The 25,747-nt window shown below is 41.2% G+C and overlaps 1 protein-coding gene across 4 annotated transcripts in view; it reads right to left on the bottom strand.

The window, feature by feature from the left end:
• The window catches only part of KIF5C (kinesin family member 5C), a 143,459-nt gene that overhangs the window by 93,504 nt on the left and 24,208 nt on the right, over positions 1-25,747 (bottom strand). For 3 of the 4 annotated variants that reach the window (XM_037912495.2, XM_037912496.2, XM_043525082.1), the window contains exon 2: positions 7,285-7,375. In XM_037912495.2, the coding sequence (XP_037768423.1) occupies positions 7,285-7,375 (91 nt within the window). The remainder of the gene's footprint in view (positions 1-7,284; positions 7,376-25,747) is intronic. The other variant, XM_037912497.2, reaches the window with a different exon arrangement.

The raw sequence follows: 25,747 nt of genomic DNA, 5'->3' as shown, positions 1-25,747 counted from the left end.
GAGGTAGGCACTGGAGCCAGCGTAGCCCACACCTGCTCTGGATAGTACAAACCCAGCATGGACACTGGGTACTTACTCTGCTCACTAGCCTGCTCCGAAGCTCACACAGAGGTGTCTTTACTGCAATAGGATTCAAGCTTGCCTGGGTTGGCTCACCTGTGCACAGCTTTTGCTGTGTAGCTACACCCTCAGTGTGGCACTGTGTCCCATTCTGACACACCTCTTGCCACTGAGGAGCGGTATTAAGTACCAGAGACATGCCACCTGCCACTGTAGCAGCCAGGCGGGGAGGGCGAAGAGAGCCCGGGAAAGAGCGAGAGCCCGTGTGTACACAAGAAATAAAAATGCTCTCCCCACCCTTCTAGAATATAGAAAAGGCTGAATAGAGACTTCAAATTGGTCAACGAACTATGTTTTATTTTTTTAAACTAACCTCCAGCTCAGAATCCCAAGCAGGGTCCAGGGACAATAACTTCGTAGGAACCCCAGTACTCTGTCCTTTCTCTGGTGCATACAGGATGAGGGAAAATGAATCCTCATCTCGGCACTGCCCTTTGACAATGGGCCCTCCATCTTTCCTAGCAGTCTTTGGCTTTTAGGTTTAGTCCTCTCTGGCTATTAGGTATCTGATAAGATTTCCAACCTCTGTTTCTGTGCAGGTTGATGGGTATTAGGAGGATATGTGCATGGAGGGGGGCCCAGAGAGAAGAGGAGAAAGATTAACAGGATACATTAGGAGGGAGATGGAGATGAAGAGGGGAAAGTGGGACAAGAGAGAGAAAATACAGGGAGACAGTTGAAAATGATAAATGAACAGGAAAGGTGAAAAAAAGAAAAAGGAGGGAGTAGAGACTGAAGACAACTCAAGTGAAGAGACACCATGATCTGATGTACAATAAGACTAAAAATAGAAAAGGAGCAAAGTTATATTTTAAAAAAAATATTAAAAAGAAAGTTGATTGGTACAATGTTATACCTCAATACTGCACACAACATTGCATAATTGTTTGTTTATTTACAACGTAAGCAAGATCTTCAGGCAGGTGTGGGGGAAATATACACAGATGTTCATAACACTCATGGATTTTTAAGAACTCAGGCTAGTAGTACTGGGTAAATTTTTCAGGCCCTGAATTCAAATAATCAGATAATGATGCAGAGCACCAGAGTATCTGTGCATCAAGGTGATTAAAACACATTTGTACTCAGATCGTTTCTCCTCTTTCCATATATAAAAATATCACAGAAATAAAATGTAATTTCCCCCCTTCCCTAGCGAGAGAAGGCCCATAATAAATTCACAAATGGAAAATGGGTATTAAAAGAAGTCTACTCTGGTATAAACAAACAAGTCCATGAATTCAGCACAGCCCATTACATTTACCAAGGGGCCTCTAAACAGGTCTGAGTTTCTCTTTATTATTTCACAACATTCATTCAGAATTCCTTTTTGGAAGAAGCGTCTTATTGATTTGCAGTTAAATGAAGTGTGAGCTCGGGCAGACAGAAATGCCTACAGCAGTATTAGCCTGAATATTATAGACACAACAGCCTTCCCAGAGGTCTGGTTGCAGCTAGCCTTCAATTATTTATAGGCCCTGATTCTGACCACTATTATACCTACCTACACCAAAACTAAACAAGTTCACTTGTAATTTCATGGGTGCGATTTTAATGTCACTTTTCTAGAGAGCTTGAGGCACATCAGACAAGGTGTTTAGAAGATATGATGGTTAAAAGAGGGGGGAGTCTCTCATTTAACATTTTCTTAACTTTTGTGGATAATCAAAACTTTAAAATGGCTTGCCCTAGAAACTTAAATGTTGAGTTTCTATCTGTTGGTCTAGAGGCAACGGACAATGCCTGGGGCAGCCTGGGAGGGCTGTTGTGAGTGGGTGGATAGGGAGGAATGCCTAAAGCAACGAGAATCTGGGAAATAGCTGTGGTGGTACTTAAAGTGGGAGGGAGAACCAGAGAGTCGACCTTAGGGGTGGGCAACATCCCAGGGCACCATACTCGGGTTGGGGTGCTGTGGTGAAGAGGCAAGGGCAGTGGGTGAAGCTTCCCCTGGGCCCCACCCCCTCCCCACTCAGCCCCCCCCAGCCACTGCTCGCCAAATCCCTCCTCCCCTCCTTTTCCCAAGGTGGGGGGTGGCCTCACAGGGTGGAGAAGGATATGGCAAGGAGGGGAGCCTTGCTGGGGATGGGGGTGGAGGAGGAACGCAGCGAGCAGCTGACATCTCGTGGGAAGGGGGTGGAGGAGAGGAGGGTCACACAGGGTATGGCTTGTGAGATATTTAAAAATTCAATTTGCTGATCAATAATATCATGCCAAAATACACATAACATTATACGTAAAGTTATGAACATAAGCACGTTTCTAAGATAAATCTGGGGAGAGGCTAAGCCGTTCCTCAGAGAAAAAGGGCAAGCTGACGCCTCAGCCAGGTGTCAACAAGGCTGATGGACCATGACGTGCTAAGTGACCATTCTTTGGCAAGGAAGAGGACTGGGATAAAAATATACATCTTAGCAAAAATACTGCATGTAGCTTCCTTTCTTCACCAGCCTGCCTCTCCCCTTGACTCCCAGATGGAAATGCTTCTGAAAGGGAAGGGGGACAGGACTATAAAAAGAAGGGGCAGACAGCCCAAGGGATCCCTCTCTCTCTCTCCCTGCCCACTTCATTCTCTGCACCTGTGAAGACAAAAGGAAACAGCCATTGGACTCTGGAGGAGGGGTCCTGACCTAGGAGTTTGGTCAGTAATCTGCTGCAGCATATGGTGGGAAACTTTGCTTGAAATTGAATATCGTTTGTCAAGTTAGGAACTAAAAAAAGTTATATTTTTATTTTTCTTGTAACCACTTCTGAGTCTCATTACTTATACTAAAAATCTGTCTTGTTGTAGTTAATAAACTTGTTTTACTGTTTTATCTAATCCAGTGCATTTAAATTGGACTGTTTGGGTACGCTATTTAAAATAATAAAATAGCGTAGTATTCCTTTAACGGTATAATGGACTAAATACATTTGCAATGTTGAGGAGAGGGCTGGGCAGTGCAGGACATATATTTCTGGGGAACAGCAGGGACTGGGAGTATGTTGGGATCACCCTGAAGTATAACCAAGGCTGGTAAGAGCCAAGGCATGGCTGACTGCAGCACACAGCCATATCTGGGAGTGACTACACGCTGGAGGCTGTTTGTGAGCCATCCAGATTGGAGGCTACAGTAGCAAGGCATTATAAGGGACACCCCAGATTACAGGGAAGGTGTGACAGAGCTATTCGTTATGATATACCGGGGCACAATCCAGACTAATGGCATATTACACAATTGCTATGCAACCTTCACTGGCTCCAGAATAAAATATGGCATTTGCTTCAAGGGATTGGTCCTGACTACTACAGCCCTGAAAGTTCTAGGTTCAGGTTCTCTTACACCACATTTGGATGGATGTGTGCACATGCATACATCTGCACATACACACTTGGCCCTTATCACTTTCTATTTTCTCTCCCTTTCTCTCGCTCTTGTTTTCTGCTCTTTTGGCTTGTAGTCTCTTTGTGACATGGAATATCTTCCTCTGCTTTGAGACAGAGCCTAGAACATTTAGGGTTCTGCTGCAATATATAAACAGAGAAGGTTCCACAGTAGAAAGCTTTCCATGTAAAATGTCCTCTTCCTTCGTAAGAGAGATTTTTGCTCTGGCCTTTGTCAGTTATATTGCCTTCGTTGACTGCAGCTCCTGCAAAGGGTCATGGAGTGAGAGGTGGTCTGTACACATTTACACACACACACGTGCCCCTCCAAGTCACTTAATTCCTGACCCAACCCTTCTCTACAAACACATTTTAAGTGTTATTCTTTTCTTCAAACTCATTAAAATCCAAACAACACTACTCCTTAATCCACGATATCCCTCTGTACCCACATGCCTGCCCTCCCTGCTTCCCTCCATTGACACAGTGAGCTCAGCCATTCAGCTTGTACTGTGTAGTAAATATTAATGCATGCTGACCACTGACTGTCATGTCATATGGGACCACATTCTCTGGCCCATTCCATTCATTTTTCTCCTTTGTTATCATTCCTGTCCTTGCTACTTAGCCCTCTCATACTTATACCCTCTCACAGAGTCTGTCTGCTCCTTTCCACAGTTTCTTTTTTTTTTTTTTTTTTAAGCAGTGCTAAAGAATGGCCTGTAAAAAGAAACACTTAAACTTGAAAATAAGGCCACTTGTGTCCTTAAACCTCTTTGTAGACTCTGTATAATGAAAGTTTTCTTGCATGTGTTTTTAAATTTAAAAAAATAACTTCAGTGCTCCTATTTTCTGTGAAGAAAAAATGCCTTCCTTACAGAATTCATGAACCGTTTATTTAAAAAAAAAAAAAAAAAAAAGCTTGCTCTGCTCATTCTGTTTAAACAGACTACTGGTATTTATATCTGGTACAAGGTCCTAAGGCAAGACTTTCAAATATTAAATATAATCTAAAATAATATACAGTTTTAAAAATATTGTTGAATCAATTATCCTAGAGGTAGGCAGTATAATAGTATTTCTCTTCCACCTACAGTTCTATAATTAAATATTCAAAAAAGTACACAAGTAATGGAAAGAGATAGTCAATAGGCTATTCAATGAGAACTACCCAGAAAGCAATTACCACAAAGAAATCATTAAAACAATTCATTGTCTCTTCCTCCAAGGCTGCACACACACAGTAAAAATTGCTACAACTAAAAAGCGAAGCCCACTGAATAGCTAGTGTTGGCCATTACATATTGACCACGTAGTTTAACAACAATGTCTAGTAACCATGGTGTTTAATTCCTTTCAGTCAGCAGTATTCTTCTAACAGGACAGTGCATGAAAGACAAAGACCTCAGACCTAATCATCTCTCTGTATAGGAAAAAAGCTGAAGCCTTTTTTCTGATGATAAAAGACCAGATGAGAGTGGAAAGCAACAGGAGGCTGGAAAATAGAGCAAAAGAAAAAATGACTATACAACCCACCACTGCATATTATAATCCTTCCCAAAAAAATGGATTTTAAAAAAATCACTACACTGGAGAGATTAACAAATGCCTCTAAAAATCTAGATTATTGTCCTACATAGATTGTTTCTGTACAAAAGTGTATGGTTTCATATGTTCCATATACATAGGGATATGAAAATAATTTGACTCAGCTATTGCTGTTTATTAAAAAGGACTGCTGTTTTTCTGATCTTTTGCTAAAAGTCCTCATTTAGAAAATTCTACTGTCAATGCAATTATTATAACCATTTTAGAAACCAGTGGTCAGTCATTAAGCTAGCTGGCATTCTCTAGAATTATATTAATCACAATGAAACCACTGGGTCCTGTGTGAGTATATTTTGAATAAGGATACAAGATAACTATTGGAAAGCTACTTAAACATAAAAACAATGAGTCTGGCACCCAGGATGCCAGCAAGATAACATCAGTAAATATCTTCAACGGAATACATTAAACCAGCGTTTTCCAAAAACGTTTGAAAGCTGAGCCCCAGTTCCGGAAAATGAAACCAATCGCTCCCCTACTGCCCCAACCCAACTCCCATTGTGTTGTTAAAGGTAGACCCTTCCCAATTTACACAATCCCTACAATTGGGCCCCCTCCTTTGGAAAGTATTGGGTGTAGACCTTCATAACAGGATACCACTTTTTTTAAAAAAAAAAAAAAAATACCTTGAGCCCCGTGAAATAGTTAACGTTGATATTTAAAACAACATCATTGGCATCGGCGTTAAACCCCACTAAAAAGAATGAGGCAGTTCATACCTCAGAGCTGTTATTTCAGGCTCTCTATGAACTCGGGTAGATGGATATCCATCTGTTACACTCACTTCATGTTTTGAAGATTTCCTTTACAGCCATAACAGCTGAAGACACAGCTTTCATTTGGGGGGGTGGGGGGGAAGGAGAGTGAGACTCTGGAGAATAACCGAGAGGTCGGTCCACATTTCCCCAGCCAGCCCTTCACACCCCCAGGGAGCATGCCTCACACTGAGAGTAACACTGCATTTAAACAACAAGCCAATGCACCTCTGGACAGTTTATAACACCCTAAAGGAGCGTTAAAAAGCTTCAAGCAAGGCTGTCAAATGATTTCAACATCCTAAAAGCACAATCATCAAACTGGGTGTCTTATTTGCCATTATGAAACAGATCTGGGCTGACCCTGAGAGGTACTGAATAACTACATGGCCACCTGCTACTGCTCAGCATCTCTGGATCACAACCTTAGTGGGTGTCGAATAAGTTCAGGGTTTTCAAGTTAAATCATAAAACTGAAATGACATAGTATTTTTTTTTCAGATGCAGATGTGCAATCTGATAGTCACTACGGTACGTCTACACTGCAGCTTGGAGCGTGACTCCCAGCCCAGGCAGGCAGGCAGGCAGACACATGCAAGCTCTACTTGAGCTAGCATGCTAATGAGCTAGCCAACCAAGCTCAAACTCAGGGGGTCAGGCATGCTCACACTTTGGTGGCTAGCCCATGCCACTACCCATGCCTCAAAGTCCACATTGCTATTTTTAGTATACTAGATTGAGCAGAACTAATGCATGTCTGTCTACCTAGGCTGGGAGGCATGCTCCTAGCTACAGTGTAGATGTACGCTTTTTATGTGTTTAACTCCCTTTAATGGGAATAGCAGCAGAATCAAGCCCTTCATGTTCTTAGACAAGAGACATCTTTGAGGCCATAAATTGTTCTAGTAAAGTATCTCAGCAGCAGCTGATCTCCATCCTTTTAGCAAAACTGAAGTTTCTCATCTTTCTTGAAGCCACTATCATCTTCAGTTGGACAGGTGACCAGGCCCTGTCCTATGGTCCTGCCCACATTTAGGAAAGTTTTTAGAAAGCAGTCTCTACGACTGTTTTGTGGGATTTTTTTTCGAAATCAGTTCCTGCTAACATGGGTTAAAGTACAGTTTCCTTAGTCACAGTACAGTAGACAAAAACATGTAAACCAATTTTAGAAAGCCATTTTCTAGACGAGGTGTTTGCCTATTGTTTTACCTAGTGGAGAAAATAGTTTCCGACAGTGTTTTAAAAGGATTCCACGCTCACTAAACAAACTGTGTTTAACCTACGTTAGCAGAAACTGCTTCTAAAGCTCATTTAAAAGCTTGTTCCTACCAGGGGTTGAACTCCAATATAAATGGAACAATACAGCTTTTATATTTAAAGCCAGGAAAAAACCTAACATTTACATTTGCTGTAATAGAGAGCAATTGTGACATCACTTACCTTTAACAATCTGCTTGGCACAGGCATTATAAACTTGTTCCTGGGTCGTGTTTGGCGGTAACACTCTATCAAAGACATAAGGTTTTGCCTGCTGAAATTAAAAAAAAAAAAAAAAACACAAAATAATGTTTTAGAAAATGATAAAAACCTATAGCCAAAGCAAAAAGAAGGCAGAACCCATTTAATAGGCACCCTGATAAAAGGCATGGCTGTTTAAATTAGGGAAGATGTCCAATGCAACAGAAATGATGTATTTCAGTGAACAAACAATGAATAAACAACACATCTAGTGTCTGAAAGTCTGTTCCCAGTCATTAGCAAAAATGGAGTGGCACATGTTGCCCTCAAATTTCCTACGTATTTAGCTCATTTAATTGGATAAAGTTAAAGAAAGTGGTAGGAAACAATGGGCTAAAATGTGACTAATGTAATCCTGAGCTCTTCCCCCTCTCTTCCAGAATTTAAGACAGAAGATCCATATTTCTAACCCAATCTATGATTGAAAAGGAATCTGTGTCAAAGTTCATCACAATTTCCTACCATTCTAACCGTAGGGGTAAAGATCACTGAAGACAGACCAAATGAATTCAAATCATCATCAGTTTTAAAAGCCCTGCACTGCTGTCTAACCAGCCCCATATCAATCTTGAGTGTTGTTAGCACATTTTGATTATTTGGAAAGAAAATAGCTGGGCTTCAGCTAAGTGCTGAAAATGCAAATAAACTGAAGCATAGCAGTTACCAAAGAAAGAAGCCCAGGAGCGGAAGGTCTAGCCAGTTAGTAGACTGGTCTTTTACTTGAAGAATTACAAAGATTTTCAGCTTGAAAGATATGAATGCTTTTGTGTGTGCTAGAAACAAATATGATTACAAAGTGAAGCATGTGTTTATGGAACGAAACAAAAACATTTGGCTTTGGGGATTTTATCACTGGGATTTTATCAGGTTGCAGAGGATGATTCTGCCACAGAAACAAAGTTAGCCATGGCTTCTAAATACCATGGCAAATGGTGCACTGAAAAATACGTGAATAAGTAAGGGGAAAAATGATTTGCATGCATTAACAAAATGGACTCTGCTTTTTCTTCCTTCTGGCAGCAACATGGGATTGGTTACAAAGAAATACATGTCAGCTAATCTGAAATAAACCTTTGATGTGGAAGACATTAAAAGGTAAATCATTTTTAAGACAGAAGCTTAGATAGCATTCTCAGAGATCAGTAAAAACAAGTAAATGCTAAGCTATCTTCATTTAAAATAAGATTTTTTCAGTTAAATGCCATGAAGAACAGAAGCCAATTCTTCTCTCTCTCTCTTTCCATCAAAGAATGCAATACTTCCAATCCAAAATACAATATTTGTTCTGAAACAGCATTACAGGGATCTCCAAGTAACTGATCAATGGCTAAATCTGACATAATGGTCATGCTCGTGTCAATCATGCAATCACATCTGCCATCTGTAGCCAGCTGTTCAAATATATGTGCTTGACTCACTGTTTTCTTGTTGCACCGATTTATTTTAAGCTATGTACCTGACATCTCCATAACTCTGAACATTCACTTCTTAAACTAAAGTAAAACACATACAAGATAAATATAAAATATATTAGAAAAATCTCATCCTTGAGATATGAAATACTGTAGATAAGAATATATATTACCAATCATTTTTTAAAAAGTTGGAGGCACATAAAGCTATGTACTGACCTGTTGTAATAAAGCATTCATGGTATAGTCTCAAAGCACGGATCTCGAGTAGCCTATGTAGTTGCCTTCATCCAGTTTCTAGTTAATGGTTTTCCATCTCTCTCTCATGCACGATCCCCTTTTTTGATATCGTAGGGGCTTGTCTACACTGGGAAGTTATTCTGGAATAGGGTAGGATGTGAATTTAAAGTGCTATGGCTATTCTGGAATAACTTCCTGAGTAGAAAAAAAGGCATTTTTTCCCACTTCAATTTAATCCACAATAGCTATCCTGGTTAATTTCCCCATGTAAGACAGGCCGTGAGCAGAATGGCTGAGGAAGAACTGAATGATGATGGAGCCTGAACTACCCTCTCACCCACAGAGACATTTGCCCTTGGTTAGGGTTGAGGCCCATTAGCCAAGCAATATGGCAGACCTTCCACCATGTTGTTACCATGTACACAGAGAACTTCAGTCTCCAGGGCAATCAATCCAGCTCTTTCATGAGCGCTCAACAAAAATGTCAGAGATCTTCAAGAACCCAGGTAGACTATCACAATTTTGCTGTACACAGTTGAAAGGGGAAATTTCACCACAAGCACTATCTGCAAGTTACAAACATTAAATCGTTTTATTGATCAAACTAAAAAGTAAAAGAGTATGAGCAAACAGCTCAAAAAGTGCCATGTAGGTTAAATTACCTCATACAGTTCTTTTGAAAAAAATGCCAGCTAAATTTATTTTATATCACTTCTAGCAGTCTCACCACATTAATTTTCAACCCAGATGATCACTTGCACTTTAGAAAGGAGAACTTCAAAAATGATATACTAATAGCAACAACTAAAGAAAATTAGACTGCAAGATTCATCACAGCTGTCTAGAACCATTCACTTCTGACCTTATGAGGTATCCCTGAAATCACACACTAAAATTAGAGATGGACTCAAGGCACAAGTTTGGGCAATCATTCAAACTCCTAGAGTAAGGAGCTCTTTAGATCCAGGGCTTTGGTATAAAGTAATCTCTACCAAACACTGTTACTGGTAGCCAAATTCTGGAGCTATTAAAGAATGCGTCCCAATCCATCCAATTCAATGGATAGTGCTCTCTCTAGGAAAAGTTTATAAATTACATTTAAGGTAGTGTAAACAGAGTTCTCCAACTCCTCTATCCCTCACACACCCCTTCTTTAGGCTACCATCCATCCCCTACCATGAGCTCCTCCCACACCTGTTCGTTTTCAGGTTTAATCTTAACGTTGTGCACAGCTGCCTTTGGAATGTTTAAAAGTATCATATATATAAACTCTTCACACCTTTGCTTTGTTTTTTTCCACATGTGAAAAAAAGGTACAAGTAGCAAATGTTTTATAAAAGGGACTAATGTGAGCTCACTTTAACTTGTAACAGCAACATACACACACACAAAACCTATGTTAAAGGAACATTAAGACTCCAACACCAAGCACTCAAAAGTCAGGAAATGCAAGAATTAAGGTAGTCTACAACCTTAATTCAGACCCCTTATGCATATGCATGACAACACAGTCTTCAATTACATGATCATATATTTTTTCCACAAGATTGTGACAATTGGGCTATAATGTCTGCCTGCTTAGGTATTTACCACGGAAAATAGGTCAAGACATTTTCAATAAAGAATGATACAAGCAGGTAAAAGAGAACACGGAGAGACTAAATTAGTCCCAAGATCATAGGCCTTTAGAAAGTTCAAGGACAGTGTTGAAATCATGCTTGTATAAACGGATGGGGAACTGGAAAATAATGAACCAAAATCGGACATTAGGCCTAATTTGTTGACAATAAATAACAAGAGGATGAGCTATTCCAATCAGCATCCCCTTTTTGCATCCTTAAAAAATTTTTTTGAGGAAGAGATAAAATAACAGTTGTAGGCTACTGAAGCAAGCCTCACCATCCTGGCTGCTACCTTCCCCATCTTCTGGAACTCAGAAGCTTCTTTATCCTAATCCGAAGAGATATCTTGACCAGACCAGGGGAGAGAGGGGGACCCAGATAACATCACCACCCTCTGCCAGCTCCAGATGAATCTCAACCACTAACTTGGGATGAAATGTGATCAGACTAACAGCAACAACAACTGCTCCAGCCCACCTCAACCTTAACTGTCCTTTTGGGGAAAAGAGATTACCATCTTTGATACCCTCTAAAAGACTGTCAAACAAGGGGAGGTTTCCATCTAAAAACTCTCTCCAGGTAAAGAGAAAGGAACAAGGGATATTGTTAAAATGAAAGCCTTACTTAATATTTTGCATTTCAAATGTTGTAACTGGTTTCCCTCCTTTTCTGTATCTTTAATAAAAAGTTAGAAGGATTTTTAATGGTGTCTTTGCCATAGCATTAAGCGGGCTGAGGTCTCCGTATACCAAACCCCAAATCTTCTTTATACTGTTGAACAGTGACAGGGTTTTGCAAGGACTTTTGCCCATTTATTCCTGAAGATGGAAAGTCTGTACTATTTGAAGTACTTGTACAGGTGGGTCTAAGCCCACCCATAACTAAAGGTCCTCCCCCTCAACTAAGGCAGAGGGACCACTCTATCCAGGTTCCAACTGATTATGGGGGACAAAGGAGAAAACAGGAATGGGAATGAGGTCAAAGGCTGAAAAATTAAGGAACCAGAAGGGGACATCAAACAGAGAACCCCAGACAGTGCCCACAACTCCTCAAAGGTGTCCAAGATGTCAGACACTACCCAGAGGAATTCTGCGAGGATATGAGAGAAGACAAGGGATCAGAAACAAGCCCTGCATCCGCAGAGCGCCCCGTGTGCAGCTTCCTCCTCCTGGATGGATGTCCATCTTAATCAATGCCAAGACTGATGAGGTCCTGCAATTTTTTAGGGCCACAAATAGGGTGTACATACATTGGGAGGTGTGGGGAACAATGCAGCCAGAACCTCAGTAGAAGGTTCTAGAGGAGCTGGAAGAAGGGTTGCAACCTGACACACTAAATAGATGTGCACCAGGGTCTCCCTCTTGCAGCACAAGGGACAGGTGTCAGGGGAGTTTGTGAATCGCAACAGGTGCGCACCCATGTTCACGACTCCGTAGTGGAGCCACCAACTAGTAGCCCCAGAGGGTCATAGAACCAGAGTGGAGTACAGGCTGGCCCACGGAGGTTCCTCGTCCTTCTAAGGTGGTAAGAGGTCTGGCCACGTGGTGTTGGGGCAGGACACAAGGGCGAGGAAGTGGATATTATGAAGCATGACCACATACAGATGTTCTCTGGATTAAGCTCAGAGGCAGACTGGCTGAATGTTGTGCAGGCAGCTCAGGTGGCATATTGGGTGTGTCCAGGGAGGCTCACAGGGCAGGGGCCCAATGATTAATTTCTGTGGGCTAGAAGTGAGGGGCGGGTGGGGAGCACCCTCCCGCAGGACCCACTCAAGAAAAACTGGAGAAGCAGTCCCAATCCCAGTCCCCAACCCCCCTCCCAACTCGTGGTCCCATTTTCCCTCCCCGGCACTCCTCCCCTGCCCCCAGCTTCCAGACAGTTTCCGCTCCCCATCCCAGGCTTTTGTCCCAGTCGGTGCTCTTTAACCCCTGCCCTGCAGATCTGGCTTTTGACCCCTCTGCGTGCAAATCAGGCAGTTTCCTCCTCAACTTTGCCTGTGTTTAAATCAGGCAGCTTCCTCCAGCAAGAAGAGAGAGACTCCCTGCTCTCAGTTCAAGTGCTTGGGCCTGACACAGCCTGCAGCAGCCCAGAGTTGCAATTGCAGGGAAAGGCCCATCGAGCTATTTTGCTGTTTTCAAGAATGAAGCAAGGGTAAAAGTACAGAGAAGAGTGCCTTTCACTGAGAGCCCTCTGCTCCCAGATGTACAAATCTAGAGTCTATGGGCAACAGCAGCACTTTAACTAATCAAGAGTAAAGAGCAAGAACAGGGAAAGAGATGGCAAGACACATGGAAAGACAGACAAGATACAAGGGATGTGATTTAGTGAGGCCAGTGGCTCTCAACCTTTCTAGACTAGTGACCACTTTCAGCAGTCTGATTTGTCTTGCATACCCCCAAGTTTCACCTCACTTAAAAATTACTTGCTTACAAAAATCAGACATAAACAACTAAAAAAATGTCACAGCATGCTATTACTGAAAAATTGCTTAGTTTCTCATTTTTACCATATGATTATAAAATAAATCAAATAGAATATAAATATTATACTTACATTTCAGTATATATCATATAGGGCAGAATAAACAAGTCATTGTCTGTATGAAATTTTAGTTTGCTAGTGCTTTTCACGTAGCCTGTTGTAAAACTAGGTAAATATCTAGATGCATTAATGTACCCCCTGGAAGAGCTCTGCGAACCACCAGGGGTACCCATACCACTGGTTGAGAACCACTGAATTAGGCCACATCTTCAGTAAATTAATTCAGCTGGGAACTATCCAGCAGTGAGTCAGACTGTGCAGGTCCTGGTTCCTTCCATAATTGCTTCCACCAGGTGGAGGGCTGCCATCAGTCCCACAGTGCTGGCCCCCATCCATTGCTGGGACTCCACCAGCCTCCTCACCTGTACTAGAAAGCGGGTTGTCTCCTCACTGTACTAGATTCAGAAGCCCCAGTTCCATTCCTCCTCTTCTTTAGAGGATGCCTTCCCCTAATTCCCCTTCAAATTCTGATTTATCAGGGAGCTGGATTCTGTGTGGGATGAGTACTTGCACTGGACGCCTGCCAAAGGAGGCACCAGCACTTAGCATGGCCAAATACCCAACAGTTTCTGCCCTAACATCAGACACACTAGATCCTCTCCCCAGTTGGAGAAGGGTACTCCATTGTGCCTGGATAACTCAGGTAGCAACTACAATATTTTTGTGGGGGGGATTACCAAAACTCCCCATTCCCAATACTTCACACGTCTTCTGGCCCCGTCAACTCATAGAAACCTGGCAGCTTCCTGCCACACCCTCCACTGCAGCATATCAGACCAGTCTACAGTGACCCTAGGGGAAAAAATCTTGGAACTGGCCTAAATTTCTGTGCCCTGGCTATTAAGTCAGATCCCTAACAAATTACCAAATATTATTGTACATCTGGGTGAAAACTCATTGCAGGTGGCTACTTCCTGCCTGCTAAGGTCTCCTAAAAGAGGGGCATCAGCTGGTTCCAAAACACATCCCTCTTTTGATGCCAACTCAGATTTACCTTGCCACCGAGATTCAGCTGTGAAACTCCATGGGAGCTGGCCACCCGCCTGTGGGCCCAATACACAATACTGTGCCTGCAGACCTGAACACCAGCTCATCACCAATTCCCTTGCTCCCTGTGCCCCTGTATCCACACCAACTCAAGAGCTACCTCACTAATGAGGCCTATCAGTGAACTTCCAGGGGGAACTGGCCACCCACCTGTCGGCTAAACCAAAATATTATACCAGCACATCCAATTATCAACTGTGACCTGTTCACGCAATCCTGAAGGAAGGAAGTTTAAACATATAAGCCACTGAATTAACCTCAACACAGGGAGCCTCCATACACCCTTATATTCATTTGGATGAGACCAATAGCTAGGAATAACCTGTTGGGCTCCCATTCCAAGCTGTGCTGTGGATGTAACCAGTGCGATCCCGAATGAATGGGATCCCATTATACCAGGGAACCTCAACAGCATGCACTCTCTGACATGACCATGAACTGAAGTTTCCTTTTCTGAAGTAACTCCCTTCCCCTGAAGAAAGAGCAGCTTGACACCAGCATCCAATACTAAGCAAATCTGTCCTGCTTTGACTGGGAAAATCCCAGCTCCCCATACTCTCATACTACGGTTATTCACCTTGCCAACACGCACCTCACCATTCCTTATTGTTTTGACACTCTCAGAATCAGAGTTTCACATCTCTCCCCCAAATTGCAGATCCCCAAATTCCAAAGCCGTATCTAAATCCTTCCTTGCTGATCCCCTTATTAACCCTGATAGAGGCTATCCTTGCAGTAGCCATAACAACGCACAGTGAAGTGTCGACAACTCAGAGGACAAACCCATGCCTTCAAATAAAGTGAAGTAAACTCCTCCATAATGTCAACCTGAATGTTCAAGATGTTAGTTGCTTGGCAACAAGTCAAACTGGTCAAGAACCAAGGTTCCAGAGATCTAGCTGCCCCTGAATGGCTGGCTGGCCCCAAACACCAACACTCAAATTTTGTCCACCTTGTATTTCTAGTGATTTGAAGAACTGGCAGTTACCACTGTAGATCACTGCCTGCTTTATCCTTCAGAATCACCTCTCTCACTCGGGACTTCATTCTTGCAGGTAGTCCCTACCATTAGGATGGGAAAGAGCTCCTGAGGGTTGAGCTACTAATCTGGAGATGTGAGGGGACTCAGGCTAGACTCTGGAAGCACAGGATTTAATATACCCTCCCCCACATTTGCAGGAGCCAATGGCTTACTTGAGCTTTGACAGCCATCCCCCATCCCCACTCAGGTGATGGGGCCCCCTCTCCCAGTGACCTCCCACTCACAACCATCAAGGGAGCGGGGACTCTTAAATGAGTCACTACCCTCCTCCACCCCTCCCCCCCCAGTCCAGACAATGCCTTTGAGGTGCATTCAGAGATGTGACTCCGATAGTTACTGTCAGCCAATCATTTAGTGGCACCAAATCCTTTTGATCCTCTCAGAGGAGTTAGACCACATAATTGTCTTTACCAGTTGGATTGCGTTCACTATGACTATGGAGAAAACTTGGTCATTATTCTGCATCATTGCTAATTCAGGTCAGAGATTTTTGTTGTTGGTGCTAAAATAAATAATGTATAACTGGGTTTAACATATCAAACAAAGTACATTCACCAGGATAGAGAAAGTTCTAATAGATGATCATATGACTTCATTATACGTATAATATCTCAGAGCATTCAAATATGCATACTTAAAAAATGACACCATTCACATACAACACAAACAAGAAAAGAATATTTGTTGCATGCCTGAAAGGGAACATAAGAACCTAAGTTTTATGGAGAGTGGAAAGCAATGTATTATTGGAGGCTGTGGGAGGATGCTGGTTGAGAAGCCCTTAATCAGCTCCTACCACTCCAGCCCCAATCAAGGGGGATGGATTGGGGCTGAGTAAATAGCCCTGTGGTAGGAGCAGCCAGGCAGTCTTATTAGCCTGGCTATAAAGGCTGGCAGGAAGGCAGAGAAGGGGGGGGGAGGGAAAGAGAAAGGTCAAGCACAGAAGGCAGTAAGAGCCTCCTAGTCTGTTGCTGGCCAGGCCTGTTGTAGGCAAAGTAGCTGTGAAGTCTGTATATACTTGGGAACTGGTAATGGGAAACCTTTTGAGAATAAAGAGCACAGATGTTGCACCAGACTGAAGTGTGCCTAACTCATTGAAGGGGGGGCACAGCGTGAATCCCGTTACAGAGGCACTCAATCTTTAACTCAGCCACCCCATGTCTAATACTAGTATTATTGCCAAGAAGAGAACAAGTATTTCATGTCATCTTCCTGGCCTATATTTAGTGTCAGAATAGTAAGGCTGATGCCATCTGAAAATTTTAAGTGTCGGGACCATGTTGATTGCATCATAACTGCTATATCAAATTTGTTCCATTCACAAGTAGAAAGGGCTAACAGCCTTCCCTCCTAAGTCTAAATGGGTTCTTTTTCACCAATAATACAGATTCTACAATTGAATCTTAGTTTACAATTCCTGCTGATGCACAACAACAAACAGAACCCATCTCACTCTCTCATAGCTATGTTAGCTTCAGAGTGCCAGCAGAATTAAAAAGAGGTTAAAAATGTATTTGTCTGGAAAGTAAACAAATTTGATTAAATAAAAAGGAAGAGGCCAGCGGTTTTACTGAGTAAGAATGTGCCTTTTTTAGTCAGGACATTTTCTGACTGTAACTGCTCTTTATTTAAAAAAAATAAATACATCTAACAATAAATAAGATTTAAAGACAGGTGTAAGAAAAGGTTTTACAGGTAACTAAATTAATTACTCAGCTCATAATCTTTCTGGAATACCATAATCAATGTATGCCAACAGTATCTCCCATGAACTATTAAATCCTGATAATAATCCTAATCCTCAACCGAAAAATAAATGAGACCAAGCAATTACATACAAACAGGCACCACAGAGCAATTCAAGTCAGGAAATAGCTTCACAGCCCACACAGGAGACTTGAGTATTTCGCTAGGGTTGCTGGAATCTAGCACATAGCTGCAGTGCAATTTGTAACTTTCATTCTCTGCAGAAAAAATCTTTAACCTTTTGTAACATGTTCAAAGAGTACAGAAATTTTATACCATGAAATTGTTGATACAGTGGAATAGTTTGCAATCTAGAAATAGAAGTTCTAGAAGTCACTCCTCAGATTTAACAAGGAGTCTGGTGGCACCTTAAAAACTAACAGATTTATTTGGGCATAAGCTTTCGTGGGTAAAACACCACTTCTTCAGATGCATGGAGTGAAAATTACAGATGCAGGAATTATATAATGACACACGAAGGGAAGGGAGTTACCCCACAAGTGGAGAACCAGTGTTGACAGGGCCAATTTGATCAGGGTGGATGTAGTCCACTCTCAACAATAGATGACGAGCTGTCAATTCCATGAGAGGCAAAGCTGCTTTTGTAATGAACCAGCCACTCCCAGTCCCTATTCAAGCCCAAATTAATGGTGTTAAATTTGCATGAACATAAAAAAATCTTCATAATACAATGAAGCCAACTTAAATAGCTAACTGATAAAAATAAATTCTTTAAGTGTCCAACCTTTCCATAAGCTTCAACCGCTAAATGCACTAAGCGAACAGAACACGCAGTCTTCACCATTCATAAATTTTGATAATGTAAGCCTAGTGTCCACTGTCAAGAGGTACAGATGTATAAACTGTTTTAGGTCATCTAATTCATCCCCTTACCAGTGCAGGATTGTTCTCTACAGTTCAACCTCCTGTGCTTAGTCCAGTTTTAAGTGTCCCAAGTGCTGAAATTTCCAAAACTTCCCTGGAGTAGCTATTCCACAGTAACAGGTCTTTGTTCGGAAACTGTTTAACTTAAATTTTCCTTCTGTGTAATTTTACCCTATTACTCCAAATTACACTCCATTCCAAGATACATCCTTCTCCCTTCTTTGTGATCATACTGGTAGACAATCATGTCCTCCTTAAATAGACTATGTCTCTGGGTATATCTACCCTGCAATTAGACACCCGCAGAAGACCTATGCCTGCTGAGTTGGGCTCGCAGGGCTGTTTAATTGCAATGTACACATCCGACTTCAGCCTGGAGCCCAGGCTCTAGGACCCTTCGAGATGGGAAGGTCCAGAACTCGGGCTGCACCCTGAGCCTGAACATCTACACTGCAATTAAACAGCCCCTTAACCCGAGACCCACAAGCCCGAGTCAGCTGGCACAGGCCAGCCTTGGGTGTCTAACTGGAGTGTAAACATACCCTCAGCTTTCAGTCTCATATTTCCATCATAGCAAGAATGACACTCTATTCAATCACCCACCTTTCAAAAAAACCAACAACAACAAAAAAACCCACCAACTGGAAACAAACAGAAATCAAACAACAAAAGCCCTATACCCCAAGCAGGGATTTTACCCCTTTAAAAAAAAAAAAAAAAAAAGAGAGATCCCATGAAATTCATTCAGGACCTCACTATCACTACTGATTTTACATGGAAGGTGCTCAGATACTATGGTGATGGGCAGCAGTACAAAACTCTTATGGTACATCTACATTGAAAGAAGGGGGGCGGGGGGAAAAGGGACATGGCAGCAAATCTCAGAGTTCAAGATAAATTGGCTCAGGCTTGCAGGGATTGCACTCTGGGGCTAAAATGGACATTACTGCTCAGGCTGGAGCCCAGGCTCTGAGATCCACCCCCCTTGACAGGCCTCAGAGCCCATGCTTCAACCTGAGCAGTAGCATTCACATTTACTTTTAGCCCCATAATGCAAGCCTCAGTGGGTCAGTTTGGCTGGTTTTTTTTGTTTTTTTTTTTTTTTGGGGGGGGGGGGGGGTGTTTGCAGTGTAGACGTACCCTTTGAGATAGGACCCATGCTGAAGGGAGGAAGCCCCGCATTCGTCTTTAACAATCTCCCCGTGCAGATGCAAAGAATACTGCTGAGGGGCTCTACAGGGAGCAACATCCAGCCCCTATTAGCCAGAGGGAGGGTCACAACAGCACTGGACCTTTGAAGCTGCTTTGTGGAGCCATTCATCCAGTTTTAAGCCATACAGTCCTGTTTTTCTAAAGTACTTCCCCCTGTCCAGTAGCAATTTAGAACTGGATATGGTTGTCTGGTATTTTCACATGCAGTTGGTGGATGCATGGAGGATCCCATTTTTTCAGTGTGTGCCACCCCCAGCCAGGGTGACCCACCTCATACATCACTCTGGCAGGGCGCAATCATGCCATTCCCGGAAGCACTAGAATGTCTGGTATTCTGGGTATGCCATAGTGCCCATCCTATTATGGACGAAACAGAAATCTAGTGGGAGGAAGGAGAAATTGCAGGGAAGCCTGAGGAAAAGAATTAACTACATTTTGTAGGATTCCCCAGATAGGTATGTTTGGTGCTTAAAGTGTCACTTATCTGCCCTTATTGTGACAATGGGTCAGAACTCACCATTTTACTAATTGTAACAATTACACATACCAAGTTTAAATTACAAATAGGCCTTACCCAGAAAAAAAAAAAATCATATATGGATTTTGAGCACCTCAAAGTCAAAGGGTATCTGTATCCAGGATCTGTAGTTTACATAAGCTCAGTTTTAATAAGGAACATTTTACACATTTCTTGTTTGAAAAGAAGAAGTTTTGCCACAGAGTTTATATCTTTAATCAAACATGCGTCTGTACTGTCAAACACACCACCGATCATATACTCTAGCTTGCAAATAGACTTTTAAAAAATATATAATTACCTTATTTATCAGGTTGATCTGAAGCTGTGATGTAAATATAATAGATTTACATGAAAGCTAGTCTAAAAATGGGGTATAATCAATTGTAAATTACCAGAGTTACTAGTAATAAACAAAAGCAGAAATAGGAATTATCTCCATTTTACATCTGGAAATCTGAAGCAAAGAGGTCATATATCAAGTCTGTGAGAGCAAAAAAAGAACCCAGATGTACCAAATCCTAGTCCTGAGCTTTAACTAGGATACCCATTCCTTTTTTTCCACCTTCCATTTTGTTTGTATTAGAGTCCATAACAAAGAAAGTCACAGCAACAATTTCCTAGGTGATGAGCCCTGAATGCTTCGGGTCATTTTAGCAAAAATATATCAAGATCCATAATTTATCAATGACAACATGGCCTCATGTTCAAAAAAGATATAATTAGGATGGCTTATCTAGCTAAAAATAAAGTAGTCTATATGAAACACACTCATGTCTTTTTACAGCAAGTGACTTCATATCTCTAGGATAAATTTAAACTGTTCTCTGAGAACAAATATATTTAGAACCAATTTTGGTGCCTGGGCTATTCAGAATAAGATTCTATAAAATTAATCTGGCATAAATACAAAAAAAAAAAAATCCTACTTCGTATCAGTGATTGAGAAAATAAATCTAAACTCTGGTGGATTTTCCAGTTTTTAAAAATACTTACTAAGATGGCTGGTTCTTGCATTTGCGTTTTGGTAGAAGGGCAAGTTTATCATTAAAAATTACCAGAGTAAAGCCTCAAATGGATTTATGCAGAAGAATGGTAACAAACACCACCTTTCTATAGTAGAGTAGGATGACTTCTTGCTATCAGATATGATCAGGAATCCTACTGCCTATATTAAGGGCAATAATGGACAAAGAATTAGGATGGGCTGATAGGTAAGTTACTGGAATGAAGTCAAAAGGTCTGGATTCTAGTCACAGCTCTCCCACAAACTTGTGATATTGGAGAAGTCACGTAACTTATTATTTGCACTTTAATTTCTCCTGCTGCAAGAGGGACATACTTCCCACTTCACAGGGGTATTGCAAGGATAAATTCATTTTGTAAGATGCTTAGATACTACAGTGATGAGCACCAAGAAATACCCATAAATCAGATAAATGAAATCCCCTTCCCCGCATTTCTTGTCTCTGAGAAAGTTTATAATATTTCTCTACATCTTAATTTTGACCCTTATATAGCAAGCTGCACCATTCAGGGGGACCCAAGCAGCTTGCAGATGGGGCCCTTAATTACTTTTCAATGTATGTAACACCTCCCAATCAGGTTGTTTTTTCCCCTCTCTCTCTCATACACACCACTTGATTAATTCACAGCAAACAATGGGCATTTGAACAGCAGCATTATCTTTCTGCAGTCTAATTTAAGCTTCATTTTTAGTCTTCACAGAGAAGAAGCCATAATAATGAATTGGAAGGAGGATTTCATTTAGAGCCCCATATAACACTGATTTAAAATGCACATGCACAACCTCACCATTTGGGTCATTTACCATGTGCTGCGGAATTAAAAATCATGAATTTCCAACTTAAGTTGCTTTCATAAGGTTAAAGGGCTTCCCCCGGCCTTCCTCCCTCTCTTTTTCCTCTAAATTATATGAATTAAGGCAGAATTAAAAAAATATTTCAGACACACAATAAATTAGGCATTTATTCCTAAACTACAGAAAGGGGGATGCGTTAAGAATCCAAATGTAGATAAAGGCAGATCAAAAAAGGGTAATTTTTTGCCAAAATGAGATTGCAAAGAGAAACCTATTCTGAGTTTGAGATGTTAGTTTGCACCCATCTAAAATAGGTGTACATCTCTCCCATTATATTGGGCCACTATATCACACAGTATGTATCAAATGAACCACTAGCATAAACAGATGCAATTCCAACACACAGTGAAACTGGATTTACTCTTACCTACAGATGCAGTTGAAATAGTACCACAAGAGAGAGCAAGACATTCTGTCCAACCCAATACTTGTTCTCACAGTTTTCCACTAGTTTGTGTTACTGCATTAAGGGGGAAAAGTCAGTGTTATTTTAGGTTAAAATACCCTTATTGGTATGGAATGTATTTGCAGTCCTATTCAGCACAGTCACAAACCAATTCATTTTACTTCCACAAAACACAGCCAAAGTCAGTCTAAGCATTTTAAAATGCTGCTTTCCAACTGCTCTTAAGACAAGCCATGCTCTCTCAGACCATGTTCTGAAGTCCTTACGTAAACAAAAGTCAGGTAAGGACACTAGACACATTATTCCAGGCCACAATTAACATGTTGGCTTTCTTTTCCAACACGTTCAATGCTTTCCATCTTCAATGGTGACATTCCAGGGCCAGCAAGATGACAGGTTCCTTGTAAGCATCCGACTAAAGCATTGCCAAGCAGACTTTTGAATAAAAGATGGGCTCATGATTTTTCCGACAATCCTTTACTCAAATTTTACTGGGTTTGAGGACAAAAGTCAAGGATAACATGACTGCTTTCCTGAATCATTGGATTGTAAAAATTAAAAGATAGGGTTCCAATTCATCTCCCAGGTTTGTTTTTGTGTGTGTAAAATTAATAACTTGGGTACACTGTCAAAACCTAGCTTTACAGAAGGACAAGGGGAAGAGCAGTTACTGTTTGTAATACCCTCCTCTAGGCCTGAAACTAACACTCTAATACATGTGCACTTCTCTAATACGCCATCTTTATTCTCCCCTTGCACTAAAAGTGGCACCAGAATTACATCGCTTTTAATATTCCATTTTTTATAAAACACACAAAAGAACTCTGCTGCAGAACCACTAGAGAAGCATCAAGTATTGTTTTTAAGTCCCATTTAAAGAAAACCAGAAATTTAAAGATTATACTACTATTCATAACAACATAGAAATGAATTTATTAATAAGATATTCTCAGCCAGATCATAACAATAGCAACAGACGACACAAAATGCCCTCTCAAAAAGTCAGTGGCAAATGGTCATTCAGATGAACTACAAATAGAGCAAAAATTCTATTTAACATGAGGTTTTTTTACAAAAGCATTCATATAAGCACAAGAGATAGGCAAACACAATCTGAGAAAAATTAAACATGCTTTTGGGGAAGCACAAATGATAAATGGAACTGCTGATTATCAACTCTGCATATGGAGAGAAGTGCAGCATCAGTGACCATAGTATGTGACCCCCTTCATTGTAACCTCACTTTAGCATCTTGGGTCAAGGTATCACTTACAGATTTATGGGAGACTAGATGGCTCAGGGGATTAGTAATTGGATACAGAGCATTCTAGGTCACAGATTCAAATCCAAGTCAGGTCAGCAGGGGACATCGTGAAATAAGATGGCAGTCTTGGTCCACATAAACAATATCCTTCTTGGCACTCTCAGCAAAGCCAAGGCCTGAATAGGAATGGAGAGCTAAATTAGCGGCTTCCTGCTCAAGGCGGTCCCGCCAGGTCAGGGCAGACATACATTTGAAGGAAAACATATGGAAGCTTGCACTGCCACTGCCTGTGCTATACAATACCTGTTCTGTTGGCAGTGCACTTGAGCTAACACAACTCACAAGCACATATAAAACTTCCATATTAAAAAAAAAAAAAAAAGCCCATGTATTTCTGCACATGAGATTCATTGCTTGTTATCCACACTGACTGATTTCCTCTGCAACACTATCCTGAAGATATATCCAAGTCAAAGTAACTGAGACACGGATATTTCCACAGACTCCGACCGTTTAACATCCAGACTACCATAAGAGTAACATCCCATTACTGTTAACGTGCAACCACAGATAGTAAATTTTATTACTAGAAACAATATTGGAACATTTAGGGGTTTTTTCCCATCCTACATGAGAAAAACTCTAGATTCTTAGACGTCAAAACCAAGTAGTGTTCCAAGGTAGCAGAAAGAGCATGACAACAGAGCCTGTGATCTAGTAGTGGAACGAGTATGTTACTAGGGCCCAGGAACGCCTAAATTCTGGTCCCTGCTGCATCACTGACTGACTCACTATGAGGCCATAAGCAAGTCACTTGAACATACTAACTCGTCAGGCACATGAAGTAATTTCCAATCTTAGAGAAGGGTTGAGAGGCTCGATTATTTAATGTTTTTACAACACTCTGAGCATTTATATTTTGCTCTAAATTTTAAGTATTACCAGCCTACCTCAGCTGCTTCGCATGTAACACAATTTAAAAGACACTTTTAAAAAAAAAAAATTGTAATTGAATTAATGTTGGCAAACTTCAGCACAACCATTTGCATACCTCCTTCCGTCTCTCCATAATGTTCATCTTTGGGGAACTACATGCAAAATACATGGACATAAAAGATAGCAAACACTCTGATGGTAGCTTCAGCCTTGTCTACACTGGAATTTTAGCCACCAGCATAGCTGCACAAGCACACACTTCTGGCATGCAGCTTATCTGGTTTCAATCTATTTACATATGGTATAAATTGTTTATGTAGGGGCTTGCACCAATGCAGCTACACCAGGGACGAAAAATCCCATTGTCCAAAAGGCTTCCCAAATCCCAAGTGTCATCAAAGCAGGTACTGCCCTGTCTCCGTAAGTGATGCAAAGACTGGCTGCTCATAGCAGAATCCTCTTTTGAGATGGAGTGAAGACTGCAACCAGAGAGAGATCCTATTACACTTATACATGTGTAAACATTTTGATTATTAATTGCATGCAAGCCATTTCTCTTGGTAGTGGTACTTCTGTAGATTCCCCTCCACTGACTGTGCAGAGGTCTGATTTCTGCTTTGTGTACAATATTATTACAGCACAGTATAAGCTTGATTAATGTAACTTGTACCTAGAAGCTCACTGTATAAGAGCAAGAGACAAACAAACAAACAAACAACTATCAGTAAGAAATACACAGGATCTATTTGTTAAAGCTGTATTTTCCATCTCTCTGGTGTAGTGTTCCACATGCTGTTGGACATCATATTCTCTCTTCACAATCGCTAAATTCTTGTCACCTTGCAACACTTTGATTTCATTTGTCATTTCCTTAGGGTGACCAGAGAGCAAGTGTCAGGACAGAGGGTGGGGGGTAATAGGTTCTATATAAGACAAAGACCTAAATGTCAGGACTGTCCCTATAAAAATCAGGACATCTGGTCACCCTACATTTCCTTCAATTCTGTTCTCAGCTAGACAGTTGTGTGCTTCTCTCCCCTCCTAACATTTCATGCTCCATCCATGACCATCTTTTTTAAACAAATCAGTTTTCTAATCTGAGGAAGGGAACAGCAGCCCAACCGAAAGGCACAAAGTGGTCACTAATTGGGTCAGTCACTGGAAGCTTTGATTCTAACAAGATGACCCTGATCAGTGGGGCTCCTGCCCTGTAAACATCAGTCAAGACCCTTCTATTCATGATCTTGAAATCCATGAGCTTCTGCTGTTCAGTCTGAAGAAATATTTTCCTGATGAATCGTGTCATTAATTTGAGAAAGAAAACAGATCACCTTGATTTTAAGGGTGAGTCATCAGTATTGCCAGCACTCATGATTTTAAACACAAGTCTCACAATATTTGGTGTTGTCTTTAAAGCTCCAACATCTGGAATCAGGTGATTACATTAAAATCTCAGATTCTATAAATAAGGTTTCTAGCACTTGTGGTTGCAGGAAAAATAGCTTGAAAAGCTGAATCCTAAAAGTTCAAAAACTAGATGGCAAATAAAAAGATCCCAACATTTATTATTTTTAAATCTCATACTTTAGGGAGGGGTGGACTAAGTTCCCGCTAAGGAGCCACCAAGGGCCGC

The sequence above is a fragment of the Chelonia mydas genome, chromosome 11, assembly GCF_015237465.2.
Source record: "Chelonia mydas isolate rCheMyd1 chromosome 11, rCheMyd1.pri.v2, whole genome shotgun sequence".
Classification (NCBI taxonomy): Eukaryota; Metazoa; Chordata; order Testudines; family Cheloniidae; genus Chelonia; species Chelonia mydas.
The sequence above is the reverse complement of the archived record's forward strand: the minus strand, read 5'-3'. Positions and strand labels throughout refer to the sequence as shown.